This window comes from Danio rerio, chromosome 2 (assembly GCF_052040795.2).
Source record: "Danio rerio strain M-AB ecotype USA chromosome 2, GRCz13ab, whole genome shotgun sequence".
Taxonomy (NCBI): Eukaryota; Metazoa; Chordata; class Actinopteri; order Cypriniformes; family Danionidae; genus Danio; species Danio rerio.
Window position 1 is genome coordinate 56,379,385 of NC_141022.1, and position 18,116 is coordinate 56,397,500.

The 18,116-nt window shown below is 37.8% G+C and overlaps 1 protein-coding gene across 4 annotated transcripts in view; it reads right to left on the minus strand.

Moving 5' to 3' along the window:
- Window positions 1-819: 819 nt before the first annotated feature.
- The window catches only part of rab31 (RAB31, member RAS oncogene family), a 26,617-nt gene continuing 9,320 nt past the window's right edge, over window positions 820-18,116 (minus strand). For 2 of the 4 annotated variants that reach the window (XR_015479034.1, XR_015479032.1), the window contains 6 exons: window positions 17,077-17,158; window positions 11,012-11,083; window positions 5,926-6,032; window positions 4,672-4,781; window positions 2,724-3,593; window positions 820-1,207 (listed from right to left, as the gene is read on the minus strand). Coding sequence is in view for 2 of the 4 variants with exons in the window: in XM_087241606.1 (XP_087097732.1) it covers window positions 3,496-3,593; window positions 4,672-4,781; window positions 5,926-6,032; window positions 11,012-11,083; window positions 17,077-17,158 (469 nt within the window). In the remaining 2 variants the exon portion in view is untranslated. Of the gene's footprint in view, window positions 3,594-4,671; window positions 4,782-5,925; window positions 6,033-11,011; window positions 11,084-17,076; window positions 17,159-18,116 lie in introns of all 4 variants that reach the window. The other 2 variants (XM_087241607.1, XM_087241606.1) reach the window with 1 other exon arrangement.

An 18,116-nucleotide genomic window follows, 5' to 3' on the forward strand; every position in this document is an offset into this window, starting at 1 on the left:
TATAACTACTGACAGCTTTCATCATGTGATTTTACCAACAGGGGAACGCCCCTTGCCGGGCAAGCCAATGATACATCCTGCTGCCCACCAATTCACAAGGTCAGGGATTTCTCTTTTTTTTTTGCCAAAATACCAGACAGAAATGATCGATTGCAATAGGATATACTAAACAACAAGGAGACATGCATATACAAAATTCCTTTAGAGGAAAAAAAAGACAGAAAGCAGAAATTTGTGGCCTATTCTAATCTAAAGTACCTATATCTAGGGTTGTCACGATACTGGAATTCAGTACCAATTAATACAGAAATTTTAATAACGTCCATTTCCAGCTAACATTCGAGCATTGTTGAGTGTGTTCATTAAACAGCGCTGATTTGCCATTGTGTTCACATGCTCAACAAATGACAGTGATTGGCCGTGGAGGTCATCAGTTCACCAAACTCACCGATATTTACTGAGTTTAACCACAGATACGGGGACACTGGAGCGTTTCAATATCAAGTCGATCAGCTGGTTTGTCTATACGAGCGATCCGCTGATGACTTGCGGCTTTAAAACACTACAGTGTCCCTGTATCTGTGTTTACACTTAGTTAACAGAGGTGAGTTCGGTGAACTCATGACGTTCACGACCAATCACAGTCATTTCTGTTGAGCATGTGAACACAATGGCAAATCAGTGCTGTATAAGAACATACTCAACAGCGCTCAAAAGCTTGCGGCAAATGGACATTTTTACAAAAATTTCAGTATCGTTTGGTATCGAATTCCAGCATTGTAACAACCTCACCTATACCTGACTATTTTCTTCTTCTAATTAGCAGTTAAGTGCAGGTAAAGTACAAATTGAAGTGCAAAACAAAAGTATAAAACGCAGAAGTGAACAAATATATTGTATCTACCAGCAAATAGTAAATGAAACAGACACCAAATATAATGACTGAATCGAATGATTCTCCACAAGAATGATGGCTGAAAAACAGAGCAGGGCGCTGTATATGGATTTCAAGAGCCCAAAATGTACAGTTTGTGTTCATATCTCATTTTTTTGGTTCTGTTGATAAGTGATCTAAATATTTGGATCAGGTCATGTGGCAAAAAAAAACAACCTACAGATTGGATGCACTGTTGCTCTGGTGGTGCATATGCAAATGTACAGTTGAAATCAGAATTATTAACCCCCCTGTATATTTTTTCCCCAATTTCTGTTTAAAGGTGCAATAGGTGATCTGCCAAAATGCTAACTGGTTAGCATAATATCTTTGAAACACAATCTCTCCCCTGCCAATCAAAGCCAAGCCTCCTGAAACACGAATCCGCGCAACTTGACAGCAGACAACCCACTAGATCAGGGGTTTCCAAACATGGTCCTGGAGGGCCTTTAACACACCTCCCTGGATGTTTCTAGTATACCTAGAAAGAAATTGGTTAGCTAGTTCAGGTGTGTTTAATTGGGGTTGGAACTAAAATATGCAGGACAACTGCCCTCCAGGACTGAGTTTGGACACCTCTGCACTGGATCATAATTTGCCAGTTAAAAAACTTTACAATACTTTAAAACACTATAACTATTTTATTTCTAGCACGATTTCTGTTGTGCAGCAAGCAAAACTTGTCAGAAAGTGTGATATTTCATGGATGTAAGCATCACTGGGGTCTCACTCTCTCACACGCTTTGTCCTAAAGCAACTACTGTATGCTTAGTGGTTGGCCAGCAGCGTGCAGGAATTACACTTATTACTAAGCCGAACTTGCATGCTATTTCAGACAGAATATTCAAAGTAGCGGTAAACAATATAGAAAGTGTATCATAGGCTGTCATTGTTCAAAAACGAATCAATGTGAATATAAAAGCAACTTCAGCTCAGTAACAAGAGCTGAAAAGAAAAAGAGCTATTTACTGAGGGTTTGTTGTTAAACTAAATAAAAATTGACATTATCGATGCTGTGAAAGGTCCCTTATGAAACTAAATATAGTTACATTAATCTTTTACCAGAAGATTTCAGTGCAACAAGACTGAATTCGTAACACAACACAATCTACATCAGCTTTGCTTGACTAAAATTGTTTTAAAGCATAAGATTACCTGTCTAACAGAAATACTTCAGCCATGGTGTCATTCTTCCTCCAGTGAGCAAAACTAACTCCAATAATCAGGATTTCAAAAGGTTTTATTTCAGCATTTGTTTTTACCGCTGTCACTTTTGACCACGTGACCATGGCATGTTTGCAATGGCTGATCAGCATAAACAGAGGTGCACAGTTGTTCAAATCTACATTTGAAGAGTTCAGATGCAAAAACCAGTAAGTGCCATCTGAAATTTCCATTGAAAATGAGCATTTTTGACAAGACTCCTATGTTTATTTTCAGTTATTTCATTTTGAAGACCTTTGGAGGAGCTTATTCTTTGCCAACATCTTGAAATTACTGAACCTGATAAAAATGCTCACCTTTAAAGGGAATGTTCAATGCTTTTAGAGGTTTTTCCATCTGAACTTATTTGCTGACAGACAGTTTGGGCCACTAATCAGAATTATGGGAATTATTGGCCAGAAAATATCAAATCGGATGAACATTTTTTAGCCTTACGCCTCACCCAGAATATAACAATACATGTAAACACATTAAGATCATTTACTGTAATCATTACTATTGGACTGTGAAGAGACTTTCAACCAGCACAACAAAAAATATTTCTGAAGACAATCACCTACTGCACCTTTTAAAGGAAAGAGTTTTTTCAACACATTTCAAAACATAATAGTTTTGATAACTTATCTCTAATAACTAATTGATTTCATATTTGCCATGATGACAGTACATTTTTTTTGACTAGATATTTTTAAAGATGCTAGTATTCAGCTAAAAGTGACATTTAAAGGCATAACAAGGTTAATTAGGCAAGTCATTGTATAACATTTACATTTACATTTAGTCATTTAGCAGACGCTTTTATCCAAAGCGACTTACAAATGAGGAATAATTATTATCATGGTTTGTTCTGTAGACAATCAGAAAACAAATATTGCTTAAGGGGGCTAATAATATAGATTTTAAAATGGCTTATAAAAATTTAAAACAGCTTTTTTCTTGCCAAAATAAAACAAAAAAGACTTTCTCTAGAAGAAATTATTATAGGAAATACTGTGAAAAATTCCTTGCTCTGATAAACATCGTTCAAATATTTGAAAAAGACCACAAGAGAGCTAATAATTTTGACTTCAACCACATGTGCCCGTGCGACATCCCATTCAACTTCATTTCCAAATGACCAATTTTATTAGAGCTTAACAAAATAAATGCTTTGCTAATAACGAGAACAATTTTAAAGCTAATAAATGTGCAGTTTGCTTTTATGGTACGAAAACCTCTAATAGTCAAAAGGAAATTTGACATCATGTCATGACCCCTTTCACACACACTGAATTGTTTTAAAAGTACCACAGGGGAGAAACCCCACTGAGATCCATGTTGTAGGGTGTTTGTAGTGTCTAACAGCAGCGTTTGGTGGCTGGAGGAGGCTGTCGGGTCAGCTTGAAGGAGTCGTGGCTGTCTGCATCAGTGTTCTCCAGTGGAGGGATCTGTCGACCTACAGCACAACAGACAGATATGAGAGCATTAAAGCTGTGCTTCAGACAATGAGGCGATATGCACAGGGACTTTTCATTTTAAATAAGACAACAAAGGCGCTTTCGGTGAACTGCCATGCCATTTTTGGTCAATGATCAAGTCAAATTACTTTTATTGTCCCATTACAAACAGCACGTGGACTTTGATGAGTGAAAAGTTCAGGTGCTGCCTCTACACAGTGCAAAATTCAACAACATAATCCAAAACAATATGCATTCACCGGCCACTTTATTAAGTACACCTTACTAGTATCAAGTTGGAGTCCCTATTGCCTTCAAAACTGCCTTAATCCTTCGAGGCACAGATTTAACAAGGTCCTGGGAATATTCCTCAGAGATTTTGGTCCATATTGACATGATAGCGTCACAAAGATGCTACAGATTTGTCGGCTGCACATACATGATGTGAATCTCCCGTTCCACCAAATCCCAAAGGTGCGCAATTGGATTGAGATCTGGTGACTGTGGAGGCCATTTGAGTACAGTGAACTCATTGTCATGTTCAAGAAACCAGTCTGAGATGATTTGCGCTTTATGACATGGGGAGTTATCCTGCTGGATGTAGCCATCAGAAGATGAGTACACTGTGGTCATAAAGGGATGGACATGGTCAGCAACTATTCTCAGGTAGGCTGTGGCATTGGTACTAATGGGCCTAAAGTGTGCCAAGAAAATATCCCCCACACCACCATCACCAGCCTGAACCATTGATAGAAAGCAGGATGGACCCATGGTTTTATGTTGTAGACGCCAAATTCTGACCCTACCATCTGAATGTTGCAGCAGAAATCAATGTTTTTCCAATCTTGTCCAATTTTGGTGAACCTGTGCGAATTGTAGCCTCAGTTTCCTGTTCTTAGCTGACAGGAGTGGCACCCGGTGTGGTCTTCAGCTGCTATAATTTATTTATTTTGAAACTGTGGCTCCTGGTCAAATATATTCCCGACTATACATTGCAGATCCTGCGATGCTGACCATTGCAAAGGCTCACATTGTGATATCGATGCTGATGCAGCCCTAGTTCTTAGTAACACTTACTGATTTTTTGGAACAGCTCCTCTATGTTTACAGCATTTCTGGCACTGGTCTCCATAAATATGGCTGCAATCGACTCTGCAAATTCTTTCGCCTCCTTAGTTGGAACTTCCCTAAAAAAACAAAAGCAACGATTAAAAAATGAGTAAACAATCAGCTCGTTCTTTTCATGACTGAATTAAACATCAGAGGGTTTCCTGTAAATATACACTGTACAACCTGTAAAGCTCGAGTAATTATACTAAAGCAAAGACCAGCAGTTGGGAAAATTATATAAGGAAAGTGACTATAATTAAAGTTTTTTTTTTTTTTTTTTTTTTTTTTGCCACTGCTTAATTTCTCAGAAACCGGGTTGCCAGGATTTCGCTACAATACCAGCCCATTTGCCAAAAACCCAATAATATAAATAATCAAAAAATATGTCACCGCCCATTTGTAAAATACACATTTTACATTGCTGTATGGCAGGGGTCACCAAGCTCAGTCCTGCAGAGTTAAGCTCTAACTTGCCTTAACACACCTGCCTGGATATACAAAGGAACGTATATATAATAAGAACTTAATTAGCTTGTTCAGATGTGTTTGATTAAGGTTGGAGCTAAACTCTGCAGGACACCAGCCCACACATTTATTGTATTTTTTCCCTCCAGGATCAAGTTTGGTAATCCCTGCTTTATGCATAATACACAATTTTTGTAGAAAAATTGTAGAGTAGCACATTTCAACACAATGAATGCATGTAATTATAATTGATGCAATATGTTTAACCCACAGAGAGAACAAAACAATCCATGTCAAATGGTTAAAAGAAACCTAATTCTGAGGGGAAAACAGCAGACTTGGCAACCCTGCTAACAAATTCAAAACCTTCAAATAAACTCCAATAGTCAACTAAAGTGGACAGAATAATTTTATTTCCACAAGGTATAATAAAATGGGATATTTGATGATGAAATGTTGGACATGAAAACATTAAACTGAAAAATTCATGTCAAACTGGAAATTCTTAGCAAGAGCTGCTGGAGGTTTTGGAAAGAAACTTTAGGGCAGTGTTTCTCAACCACATTCCTTGAGGATCCCCAGCTTAGCATATTTTCAAGAGACTGAAAGAGCTGTAATGGGTGTGACAGGCAAAAGAGACATCCAAAACATGCAGTGTTGGTGGTTCTCCAGGAATGTGGTTGAGGAAAAACCAGGAAAATTATATTTGCTTTAGGAAAATAATATTTTTTAAGTGAGAAAGAAGAATTTATGAACCTGATGTCACCCAGATCGTTCTTATTTCCAGCGATGGCCACCACTATATCCTCCGGCCCGTGCTCCTTCAGCTCTTTCACCCACTTCTTTAACGTCTGGAACGAGTCCTGCAGAAACCAAACCCTCTTTTAGACTCCACAAAAAAGACATTGTTAATGAACACTCACTGGTTTTTGAAAGGTTTCTGACACTTGGTGATGATAATAATAAAAAAAATCCTAAATGAAAATGTAGTTATTGATTAAAAAACTTGCATTAAGCAGTTTGATTCAGATTATTTTCATTTTTAACAAGGGTTGGGCGATGTCGACCAATTTGGCATCATACGATGTCTAACGTGAAACATGGCGATGTATGATGGCATCATCATCGTAGGCGACAGTAGCCCCTTTCACACATACAGACCTTTCCGGAAAATTACCGGCAATTTTCCGGAAAGGTTGTATGTGTGAACAGGTCCTTTTTGAAAATGCCGGTAAATTCGTTTGGCTATTTTCCGGAAAGAGAAGTTGTAACATTACGGGTAATTTGCCGGAATGCTGCGCTGTGTGAACGCAGAAGAAAGATTGCAGGAAAGAGCGCATGCACGTCTAGAACCTGCTGATGTGAGACGTCTGCTTTAGCCAATCAGAACAGTCAGACGCGTTTACGTCCACGCGGAATTATGAGAATAAAAGCCTTTGAATATTTTCCCAGACGCATTAAGCTGCTAGAAGTTAGTCAGATAACGTTTACATGTTCTTCTTAATGCCAACTGTGTAAATAATAGGGATGTAACGGTATCAGAATTTCACGGTACGGTAATACCTCGGTATGAATGTCACGGTACGGTATTTATTGAATCATTTACAGGAAAAAACAAAACTTATGAAAATACTCCAAAAAAGTGCCAAAAGTGTCAATGACATACAAATTAGCCATCTATCTGTAAGCTTTGAAACAGGAACTTCAATTTTAATAACAAAAAATTATTAAACCATGTAAAAAAATAAAGTTTCAATTTAGTATTGTTGAAAACTCATCACATTCAACATTTAATCACACTCAGCCCATCTACCCAGATGAGAGCTCTGCTAATCGGACTTCTCATCAAGCATCTCCCGCTGGATCTAATCTCACTATATTTATTAAACGGGATATTTCATTTATCTTGTTGTCTTTATCTAACGACATATTCCCTGACTTTGGGCATTGGAATCTATTACTTGTTCTCAGGTAACGTGTTTTGGCAAAAGAGAGGCTGTGTTTCGTATTTTCACTGAAATTGAAAGGAGGCAGTTGTTATCGGCTCCGTTTTGTTATAAATATCCACACAGTGAAGATGACGCTCAACTTATGCAGCACGACGCCTCAACATGTCTGCTGTCTAAGTTGCTAATATTAAAATGAAAATAGGCAGTTCCTTAAATCATGTTTACATTTTATTGTTGAGAAAGTGAAACAAGCCAGGGTGATGTGAATGAAGTTATAAAGTACACTGTTCCCTTTGAAGATTTACCCGTGTCCTCGGTATAGTCTGCTTTCCATATCAAACTGAGAAGAAGAGACTGCAGCCTTGATCAAACTTGCGAAGTCTGAACTTACACGGAGATAATGCAGGACTGAACTGTGCGTGTTAGGCTACTTAATATTCAGGAAAAGCCCCAATCAGAGAGGCGAACGTCTGCAGCCCCGCCTCCGTTTTCAGATGTCTCCGTTTTCCATCATCCACACTGAGACAGAGCAGCAGCGTTTCAGAATGAAAACGGCCTCTCCAGCGTTTTCGAAACGCTCCGTTTTCGGCGCTCGAGAACTCCGGCGTAGTGTGGACGGTTGGCGTAACCGTAGCAAAACTTATGCGTTTTCAAACTAAAACGCATTAGTGTAAACAGGGCCTTAGAGTTTTCCAGCTCTTTTCATCCCCGCTTCTAGCAGCACACTCCATTTCCGCATTACTGGATCTGTAGCGACAACAGACCGCAAGGGATGATGGTCAAGCATGGGCTGATGGCAATTGTAGTTTTCGCTACCTCCCGTTCGCTTCATTCGCCTGAGCAAATTTTCTCAGAAGACCTATAGTTTTACCGAGTCATGCGACTTCGGTAATATCGAAAAAAATTAATATTGCGGTATGACGGTATTTACAATACCGTTACATCCCTAGTAAATAATCATCGATAAGATGCTTATGATAAGCCGTTGTTTGTTTACCTTAAAGCTTTGCGTGTGCCCTTGAAACAGCCTGTGAGCGCCAGCACACGCACATATTACGAACATCTCAAAATGCGAAAGTGATCCTTCATATGTTTTCATCAAAGTTGTTCACAATACTGATAATCCACAGAGTTTGTAATGTAGTCAAATGTTTACAAATACAAGCGCAGCCGTTTAAAGCTCATTTGTGGTGAATGATGTCAGAATTGTGAATGCTCTTCGTTCCGGAAATTTTCCAGATATTTACCGGTATCACTGTGTGAAAGGGGCTAGTGAAATAATTATTTATGAATAATTAATGAACTCATAACAAACTAATTATTTGTAGCCTACGCTTTCAACTACCTGATCCGCATGGTCTTTGTTTTACCTATAACCAAATAATAAATAAATAAAGATAAGTTTCACACAAATGACCACCTGTCAATCACTTTTTCTGTGGGACTTTGGCAGGAATAGGCAGATTGATCTGTGTCGTGATAATGGCGTCAACAAACTTGGTTGGTAAAAAAAGCTGCACAACCAACAGGAACCAACCAACAGTATCTGAGATTTTCGCTGAAATTATTAAGTTCAAGCGTGAAATTTGAAAGATTGAAGCAGCTGTGACATGTTACCTGATAGATTCAAAAGACCAAAGAGTCGTTAGATAGAGACAAGATTAATTAAATATCACGTTTAACAACTATAGTGAGAGGCGATCCAGCAGTACATTCTTGATAAACTGGCCAATGTGCACTGCTCTCTGGGGTTGTGCTCAAAGTACCCGCTAACTGCTGGAGCTAAGATGCGCGCATACGCTGCGCCATGACAGAGTGTGTGTGTGTGTGCTCACATGATACATTCCACAGTATAGTGAGAAAAGACGTTTTTTCATAAATGCTAGGTAAAACACCAGTGTGCACATGGATTGTTTTCGTTCTAAAATGCCATTTTAAAAATAAGACGTATTAGTGTAACCTAAGTGTGTATTTTTCACGAGTGGGTTGCTGGGGCGGGGTGGTGGATTGTGATGCTGGCTCAACATCGTGATGTCTATCGGCCAACGACTATGGATGATGGCATCATCTATCGACTCAGCCCTATTTTTAACTATTTTTTGTAAGTTTCGGTTACTTTTAATAGAGGGCCAGAAATCTCTTAGGAGCAGATCAGAGGTGCGTTTTGCAAACAATTATGCAACTCGCGGCTAAACTATCTAAGTACGATGCATCATTTGGGAAAAATAAGGATGTAGAAACGAGTGTTTGCCAAAACCTGTAGTTTCTCTGTCGCAGATCCACCGTTTGAACCAAGTTAGTTAAAATGTAAATCGCCCAAAAAGACGCACTAAACAGGGAGTCAACAACTTCTTTAGAGAAGAACACCATCATTTCTTTGTGCAAATTATATTGTTTTACACAGTCGTTGGGATAATTAGGTAAAATGAAATGCATATTATAAGACAATGAAAGTGTTTTTTGACCTTGCATGCAGATCAGCCCATTGTTGGAGATCCCCAAAACCAAAATATGACCCTTTTTAATGTATAATAGGGGATTTGATGTATAATCTTAAAAAGATTACATTTGTGACTTTGCAAAATACGTATTTTCTCAATTATCCATTAAGCTTTGATTTAGAGCTGGGCTGATAAACGATATTATATCGAATCACCATAAAACTTATGTCAATAACAGTGATACGCTCTGTACTTTTTTTAATGATCCAAGGGCCAATCACACAGCAGAAATGTACATTAATGGAAATCTAAGGGTGCTTTCACACCTGTGAATCGATTCAGTTGTTCCGAAACAGACATTACAATTGTTACATTGTTGCTCTTTGCTCTTGGAGCGGTTCGCTTTCACACTGCAAAGTTTCTAATCGGACCAAAAGAGCTAAAACAAGTCATGTGCGAGTAAACTCTCCTTACATTGGTCAGAGTATCAGGGTTTATTTTGCAGCGTCCCGCTCAGCTGTCAGGAGAGGTGGTGGTTTGGTGGTGATTGACAGGGTGCGCTCGCGCAACGTGTCTGAGGAGAGAGGCGGTGGGGAGGGGTGAGAAGGGTGCGCGACGATGCCTATTTGAGGACCTGGAGAGAGACGCGAGATTACCGGGAGATCATCACTCGTTTGCGGGCATCCGGAGACTCGCGAAACTTCCCGCCCTACTCATAATTCTCTCTCCATATAGCCGTATGCCTATTACATATCCATAAAACACAGTGATACAACCGCGCTCGGATCGGATCGCTTTCTCACTACAATCGAACCGCTCCAGGGTTCGTTTCAATCGAGCCGAGACCACCTCATTCAAGCGATCTCGGAGCGATTACTTTGGCGCGGAACAGAGTGCGATTGCCCTGTTCACATATGCCAAACGAACCGCGCTAACTGGGCAAACGAGATACGTTCCGAAACAAAAGTGTAGGTGTGAAAGCACCCTAAAAGTGTGTTGATATTAGAGATGTGCGGAATTTTCAACCACCGAAAATGTATCGGCTGAAAATATGTCATGCCATTTATTTGACCCTCTAATTCTTGTGGCTTCAGTCATTGTTGGGATATTCTTTTTAATGTGGATGCATTAACAATTTTCATTTATAGAAATATACATCATTATTGTTCAATATGGAAAATAATTATTGAGATAGCATTTTTGCCATATCGCCCAGCCCTACTTCGATCACAGTTAACATGTAACATTCAAAAGAAGAGTGCATCTCTAGAAATAAAGTTTGGAAAAAGCTCTGTTTGTATTAGTGACACACAAAAACTACCTGAACATCAGAGTGCCAAGGTCATTATAAAAACCTTTTCAGTAAAGAACAGTAGAACATGCTTTTAACATGCTTTTAAAACAGAAACAACTTGGAAATAAATTGCACAAATACAAAATAATACAACTTACAAGCTTTGTGATGTCATAAACAATGACAGCCGCCGCTGAGCCTCTGTAATACATGGGAGCCAGGGAATGAAACTAGTAGATAAAAAAGATGAACTGTCAATGCAAAAAGCTTATAAAGATTCTATAATCGATGACTAGATTGTAATTAAAAGGTTAGTTCACTCAAAACTGAACATCCTGTCATTATTTACTCTCCTTTCACTGGTTCCAAACCTTTTTGAGAATCTTTATTCTGCCGGACAACAAAAGATATTAGCTGAAACCATTGGCTTTAATGGTTTTTGTTTTTCCTGCTATGGAAGTCAATGATTACAGGCTTTCAGGTTTCCTCAAAATAGCTTCTTTAGTGTTCGACAGAAGACGAATCTGAGTAACACTTTAGTTTAGGTCACATTTCACAGTATTAAAGGGCCATGAAACCCCCTCGTTTCAGCAGGGTGTTTTCACACCTCTACTTTGGAAAAAGTCTGAAAAGTGGGCGTGTCCAGCTCTGTTTAAGGGGGAGTGTCGGAGGAACTAAAGTGGGATGGTGTGGGAGTGTCTATTTGGGCACGCGCAAGTTTCAGAGTCAAATCTCTCACACTCTCACACACACACACACACACACACACACACACACACACACACACACACACACACACACACACACACACACACACATACACACACACACACACACACACACACACACAAGTGTTATTTCGGTCACAAAATGCAGTGAAAATCCTACACGAGGTTAAAGTTTGGTTGTAGTGCTAACATGTTTACACTCGATTGTTCGATATGAACAAACTGAATAAACAAAGAGCACTGGTCGCTCACTTACCAAATCTGTAGAAACAGGACAATCACCAGCAACTAGAGCCGCGTCTTTATTAAGAGGAGACTACAAGCGAATCCGGATCTCAGCGTTTGCAGATGAGAACAGCTCTCAGGTAAACAATGTTCCTCCTTAGACACGCAAGTTATTGTTGTCGAGTGTCGTGTACACTGTTAATACACACGTAACTCCAGCTGAGCTCTCACAGAAAGAAAATGAAAACAAAACTTAACTGCAGCAAACTATAAAAGCAACACTTCACGCTTGTTTTGCCAACACAGCGTGGCGTCTCTGTCGTCTAAACACTGTGACAGTAATGAATATTAATGAAGTTGCACAATAGAGCATGCTGATTGGTTTGAACCAAGCCTTACTCATGCATTAATGCATCACACTGTAAGACGTAATAAGACACACTCTCGCAGACGTCCAGTCTGCACGCTGAAATACACGCTATTATCTCATGGCCGTGATGCAGCTTTAAAAATTAGTTTCAAACCGGAAGTACGAATTTGTTTGAAATGACGCAAAAACAACCAATTTACACTTTTTAGTGAACTATAGCTGTCCTAATAGTGTTTTTAGCAGTGTGGGACACATATACGACTGTCAACAGCTCAAAAAATGTGTTTTGGTGTTTCGTGACCCTTCAACAATCCATTAGCTAACACTACTAGCCTAATAAACTACTAATTAGCATTTTATTAATAGTTAGTAAGGTAGAAGTTGGGTTTAGGTTTTGAGTAGGGTTAGGGATGCAAATAGGGGGTTAGGGTAATAACGCATTAATCATGCTTTAAACTACTAATGAACGGTTCGTATCGTAATAATAGACGAATTTTGTAAGTAAGTTTGACCAGTTTGTAAACATTCAAGATGCGCTCGCAGCGAGGTTAGCAGAAAAAACCAGGAGCGCTAGCATTTACAGAGAGGAAATGACATCTGATGCAGTTTGTTTGTTGTTTTACTAGTTATGGTAAAACTTAAGTTTTCTATTTTTGGACTTTCGATTTTGGCATTCTATCGCACAACACAACATGTTTACTATTGCAACCGGTCTCTTTTTGCAACCAGTATGCGCGGTTAAACCCGTGTGACATCATGCATGACGTAGGTTGGTAGTTCCCCTATAGATAGGTAATAAGTCAGTAGTAAACAGCACGAATTGTGACCTAAACTAAAGTGTTACCAGAATCTCAAACAGGTTTAAAGGCGGAGTAAATGGTGAAAGAATTGTCATTTTTGGGTGAACCACCCCCTTAAAAAAATAGAAAACATTCGGTTAAATAAAATCATACAGTATTACTGATATAATAAAGCACATTGGGATGATTGAGGTGGATTCAGTTCAGACATTTGCTGTAAAGAAGTAAATGTCAGTGACGTCAGAGCGAGTTCAGAGGAGACACATATTTTCCGAGTGATCTGAACAGACACACATGCTGACAGTGAACATACAGACGTGAACACAAAGTGACGCCAGCACTTCCTAAACACACACACACACTCTTCCACCACACCCAATGACTCACACCGACTGTGAACTCTGAACTGGTCTGAAAATTAAATGAGATTGCTTTAAATACAAAATGATGTCAAGTGTCACACAGAGGTCTGACTTGCAGTAAATCTGGCCAAAGTTAATAGTTCATCTAAAATTAAAAATGACTCGCAAGGTGATCCAATCTCAAATGAAAGAATTTAGATTTGTTTTTTTAGAGTGAATGAAATGAAATCCTAAAGCTCTCTCATTTGTGTTTGTTTTTGCACCCTGCACTGCCCTGCACGTTTTTGCAGTTGCATGCTGTGTGCTCACAGTTGAAATTAAAGTCAACCCTGAGTGGAATTTTTAAGAATTAAGATTAAGTAAATTTATGTTTCAATCTAATGAAAGCAGAGGCAGGGTTTCCTTTGAGGTGACAGCAGTGTTTGTGTTGTCAAGAGGACTACATAGACTTTTGAAGACAGAGGAGACAGTAGTGGTGGCTGTTTCAAGTTATCCAGAGCTGTATTACTTTACAAATCTTGAATATCACAATATTGTTAAATATTACAATTATATGTCTGGGAGAACTGTTTTGTAACTTGTAACCAAATGATTCATTATAAATTAATTTTCAAAGTGTATGCTACCTGTTATTTAAAATGAAAAGAAAATTAGACCGCTTTTGTGAAGTATGCAACAACTCCACACAAGGTACTTACATACATATGTTCTGGGGATGTCCCCAAATTGCACTATTCTGTACCAAGGTACAAGACTTTTTATCAGAACTAATGGAAACTCGGATCCAATGCGACCCATTGCTTTTTCTTATGCTGGACGATTCATCACTCTCCTTATCCATCAACTAAAAAAAGGACTCTGTCAGTTGTTCTGACTGCTGCTGCTGCAAAAAAAAAACAATCCTGAAACTATGGCTGGATCCATTTGCCCCAACTGATCTATCCTGGAGGCTTTATCTACAGGACATTATTAATCTGGAATACACCACAGCAAAAATAAAGTCAGTAAAAAAAAAAAAAAAAAAAAAAAAAAACTTTACAATTTTGGTCAAATATGAAAGAGACTGTATCATTTATGTTTAAATCCTGATTTTGTACTAACTATTACAATATTACTGTGTTTATTTTATTTTACATTCTGTTGGGTGGATCCCGGGCTTTGTTCAAAATCAAAATGTTCAATAAAAAAAAAAGAATATAATATATATATTACAATTATAACAACATTGATATATATTACAATTATAACACTCATGCACAATATCTTAGTTCCTATATATATATATATATATATATATATATATATATATATATATATATATATAAAAACAAAAAAAAAACAAAGAGTAGCGCTTTTTTTTTCTTGTCAACATAAAAGGTGGTGTGGTGCGGCTCATGTTTTTGGAACTGTACTAAATTCCTTATTGAGTGTTAAACAGATGAATTAACGTGCGCTCGCTCTAGATGGGCGTGTTCAGAACACTGACGGCAGTCTGTCAGTAATGGTCTAGTTTGCTTTCATTTTCATTCTCTCCTCATATTGATGAGTGGTAAACGTGCGTGCATGACTGTAAGTTGATTTATGTTCCGTTATTAGTAATTCTGTTTATCATGTTATAGTAATCCTGCTGCGGCACGGCCGACTGATATTATTATCAGTTCATATTAGAGTTTATAGAATGTAAAAGGATGACTCGCGGCTATTTCCCGCGTATATATTTCTGTATGTTTTATATTCACGTAAATTTAAACTGTATGCTGAAATGAATATTTGTGTTACTGTATACAGATAGATCTTGATATTTATTTGTTTGTTTCAGATAAAACCACACCTGTTACCACCTCTGTTCATTTGAGAACTGTGAAATACTAGAGGATGTAAAGTGCCACATTCTGAAGAGATAAAACATAAATAATCATCATCATCTGTCTCCTGTCACGCTTCTTACTGGGGCTCCGTAGTGGACTAGCAGTCCACCTAGAGAAAAGAACATTACAATCCTTTACAGGAACAAAAAAGCATGTTCGGTGTGATCGGCCCCTAAATGTGCAACAAATATTTGTTAACTCGTGGGACAGTAACACGTGCAACTGCACGTGCCTACAGTTGTTTTTTGCCAAAGTACAAAACAAAAGAAGGACATTTCTGGTCACTGTTTGACAGACGATTTGATACCAAACCAGCGCTGATGCTAATTGCCTCTGTCCTGGATCTGCTCTGATCATAAACTCAACAAATAGGCTATTAATGATTTAGTGTTCAACCAACAAACCAACCTTTTTTCCATTTGGAAAATTACAGTTATTAATAGTTCTTATAAAATATCCATTTTTAAAAGAGCCTACATAGTCTAATCTACCAATCAAACAAATCGACAGATTATCATTATTTTTGCATAATGATAACTCTGCACCAAACTGAAGCTTTATTTTACAGCTTATAAAACATGTATGCAAATAAATGCAATATCATACATAAAAAAAAAATTGTTACATTGTATAGTAGCCTATGCTTTACAAAAATTGGACATTTTTACTTTTACTTTTCCATTAAAAATGTTGACAGAGGCTTGTGATATAGGAATTATAGCGGAGCATAAATTAAATGCATAGGCCTATTTTCAGTGGAGCGACAGATTTGAGGTAGCCTGCTATTTTTAATTGACGAAAAAAAAAGATGGTTGGACAAACAGCCTATGCCGGTTCTTAAAAGGATTCAGTAAGTGTTTTCGTTTTGTAAGCTAAATTTGTCTTTTAAGTAAAAAGTATCTAGGGCATGCCTATTTATTTTATTCTTTTTGTTTAGTTTATTATGTTTTTCTATGCTGTTGGAAACATTGCAGGTGTGTGAAGATGCTCTGTTGTTCTGTATGCTGTTGTTCGCATGTTAAAAGAAATCAGGATTTTAAAATGCAATATTTAATGTGTCACACAAAAGACACCTCAAGTATTATTTTTTTTATTAAATATAAATTTTATATTAATCTGACAAGTTAACTGTTACTTTTCGGTTAACAAGCAGCGGTTGTCGGTTGGCAAAAATAATGGAAATGAGCATCCTTGTTCAAACTACTCATTTCAAATAAGCTAAAACAACTCAATTCATAAGGCTTTTTAGGACACTTAATTGTTTGATGTTCAATTAACCTAAATTTGTAAAAATTATTTAGTTAACAATCAATTTGTGTTGGGACTGACACAAAGACTGACAGACAATAAGGAGCTGCGTGGAACACAGCATTTTTTACAGTGTAATTATCACATGTCTTAAAGCAGACACATCTCACGTTATTACGGTTAATGACATCTCAAAAGTGTTTAGAACCAAAACAAACTCCCCCAAAAAGTTTGCTTTAAACTGGCAAAACAAACTCAAATTAGCATCATTTCAGTTCTTTTTGTGATTTTGTTTTAAGTATACCAGGGCTTTTATTGTTTTTCTGGTGCACAAAAGTGTTTTGGGGCTTTGTATGAACTCACATGAAATATTTTGACAATATTCATCTCTGCTTCTTTTCTGGACTTTGAACGTCTCTAGACACTTGTTGTCTATGTAGGATGAGAGAGATCCAGGATTTCATCTAAAATATCTTCATTTGTGTTCGAAAGATGAACGATCAGTTCAGGGGATTGGAATGTCATGAGGGTGAGTAATTAGTAACAGAATATTCATAATTGTTAATAATTACACACCTAAATTCCAATTCCCAATAAAACAGTTTACAAAACACACACTCACCCGCTCTTGTCCTGCAGTGTCCCAGATCAGAAATTTGTGAAGTTCATTTCCAGAGGGGACAGTCTTAGTTAAAAATGATGCACTGAAAAATAAAATCATACATTATGAATAATAGTTAATAATAAAATATGTATTTCTGCATTTACATTTATTTATTACACAATTGTACATTTAAAAAAGCATAATCACTTTCACTTAACCCATTTTTGACCATCTCCTGAATCACGCATTTATAATGAAATAGTCAAGTCTATTATTCGTCTTTTTGTGCGTTTACTCTGCTACATTACAGAAATATCTATTCCCGGGGTGTCCACACTCGGTCCTGGAGGGCCGGTGTCCAGCAAAGTTTAGTTCCAATCCCAATCAGACACACCTGGACTAGCTAATCAAGCTCTTACTAGGCTTTCTAGAAACATCCTTGCAGGTGTGTTGAGGTAAGTTGGAGCTAAAATCTGCAGGACTCCGGCCCTCCAGGACCGAGTTTGGACACCCCTGATCTATTCTCTATATTATTTTCGATTTCAGTTATAAAAAATTCATTTGGTGTCTGTGTCTGCTTTTTGGTCAACTACATGCCCGCAGCCGGGGGGTTTACTTGTTTCGAACTACCCACCCCTACGGTTAAAAGGTCCAGAATTTGTCCTTTTAATTATTTTATGTAATTATTTTAAAGCCGCAATAATGTGACGCGTCACATGACATAACCCACTGAGTGGTAACATTTAAATCTTTAAAGCGACATCCATACTGAGGATGAACTGACTCAGTGCAAGCCAACACATATCTGTGATTCAGCATCTAAAATTAATAATTTTAAAGAGGTTTAATATGTATTAATTACATAATAAAACTTTTGTTGGAGTGCAGTGAGTCAACTATTCTGTGTTTCTGAATGGCTGTATTTAAATGTTTCTGTCATGTTTTGTCTGGTGCAAACAGCCAAATTGCTTATCACTGCAAATCTCGACACATATCGTGTTAGGACATGGGGTTACAATGTAACCTGCTCACCTAATGTTTACGTTTGCAATATTTAT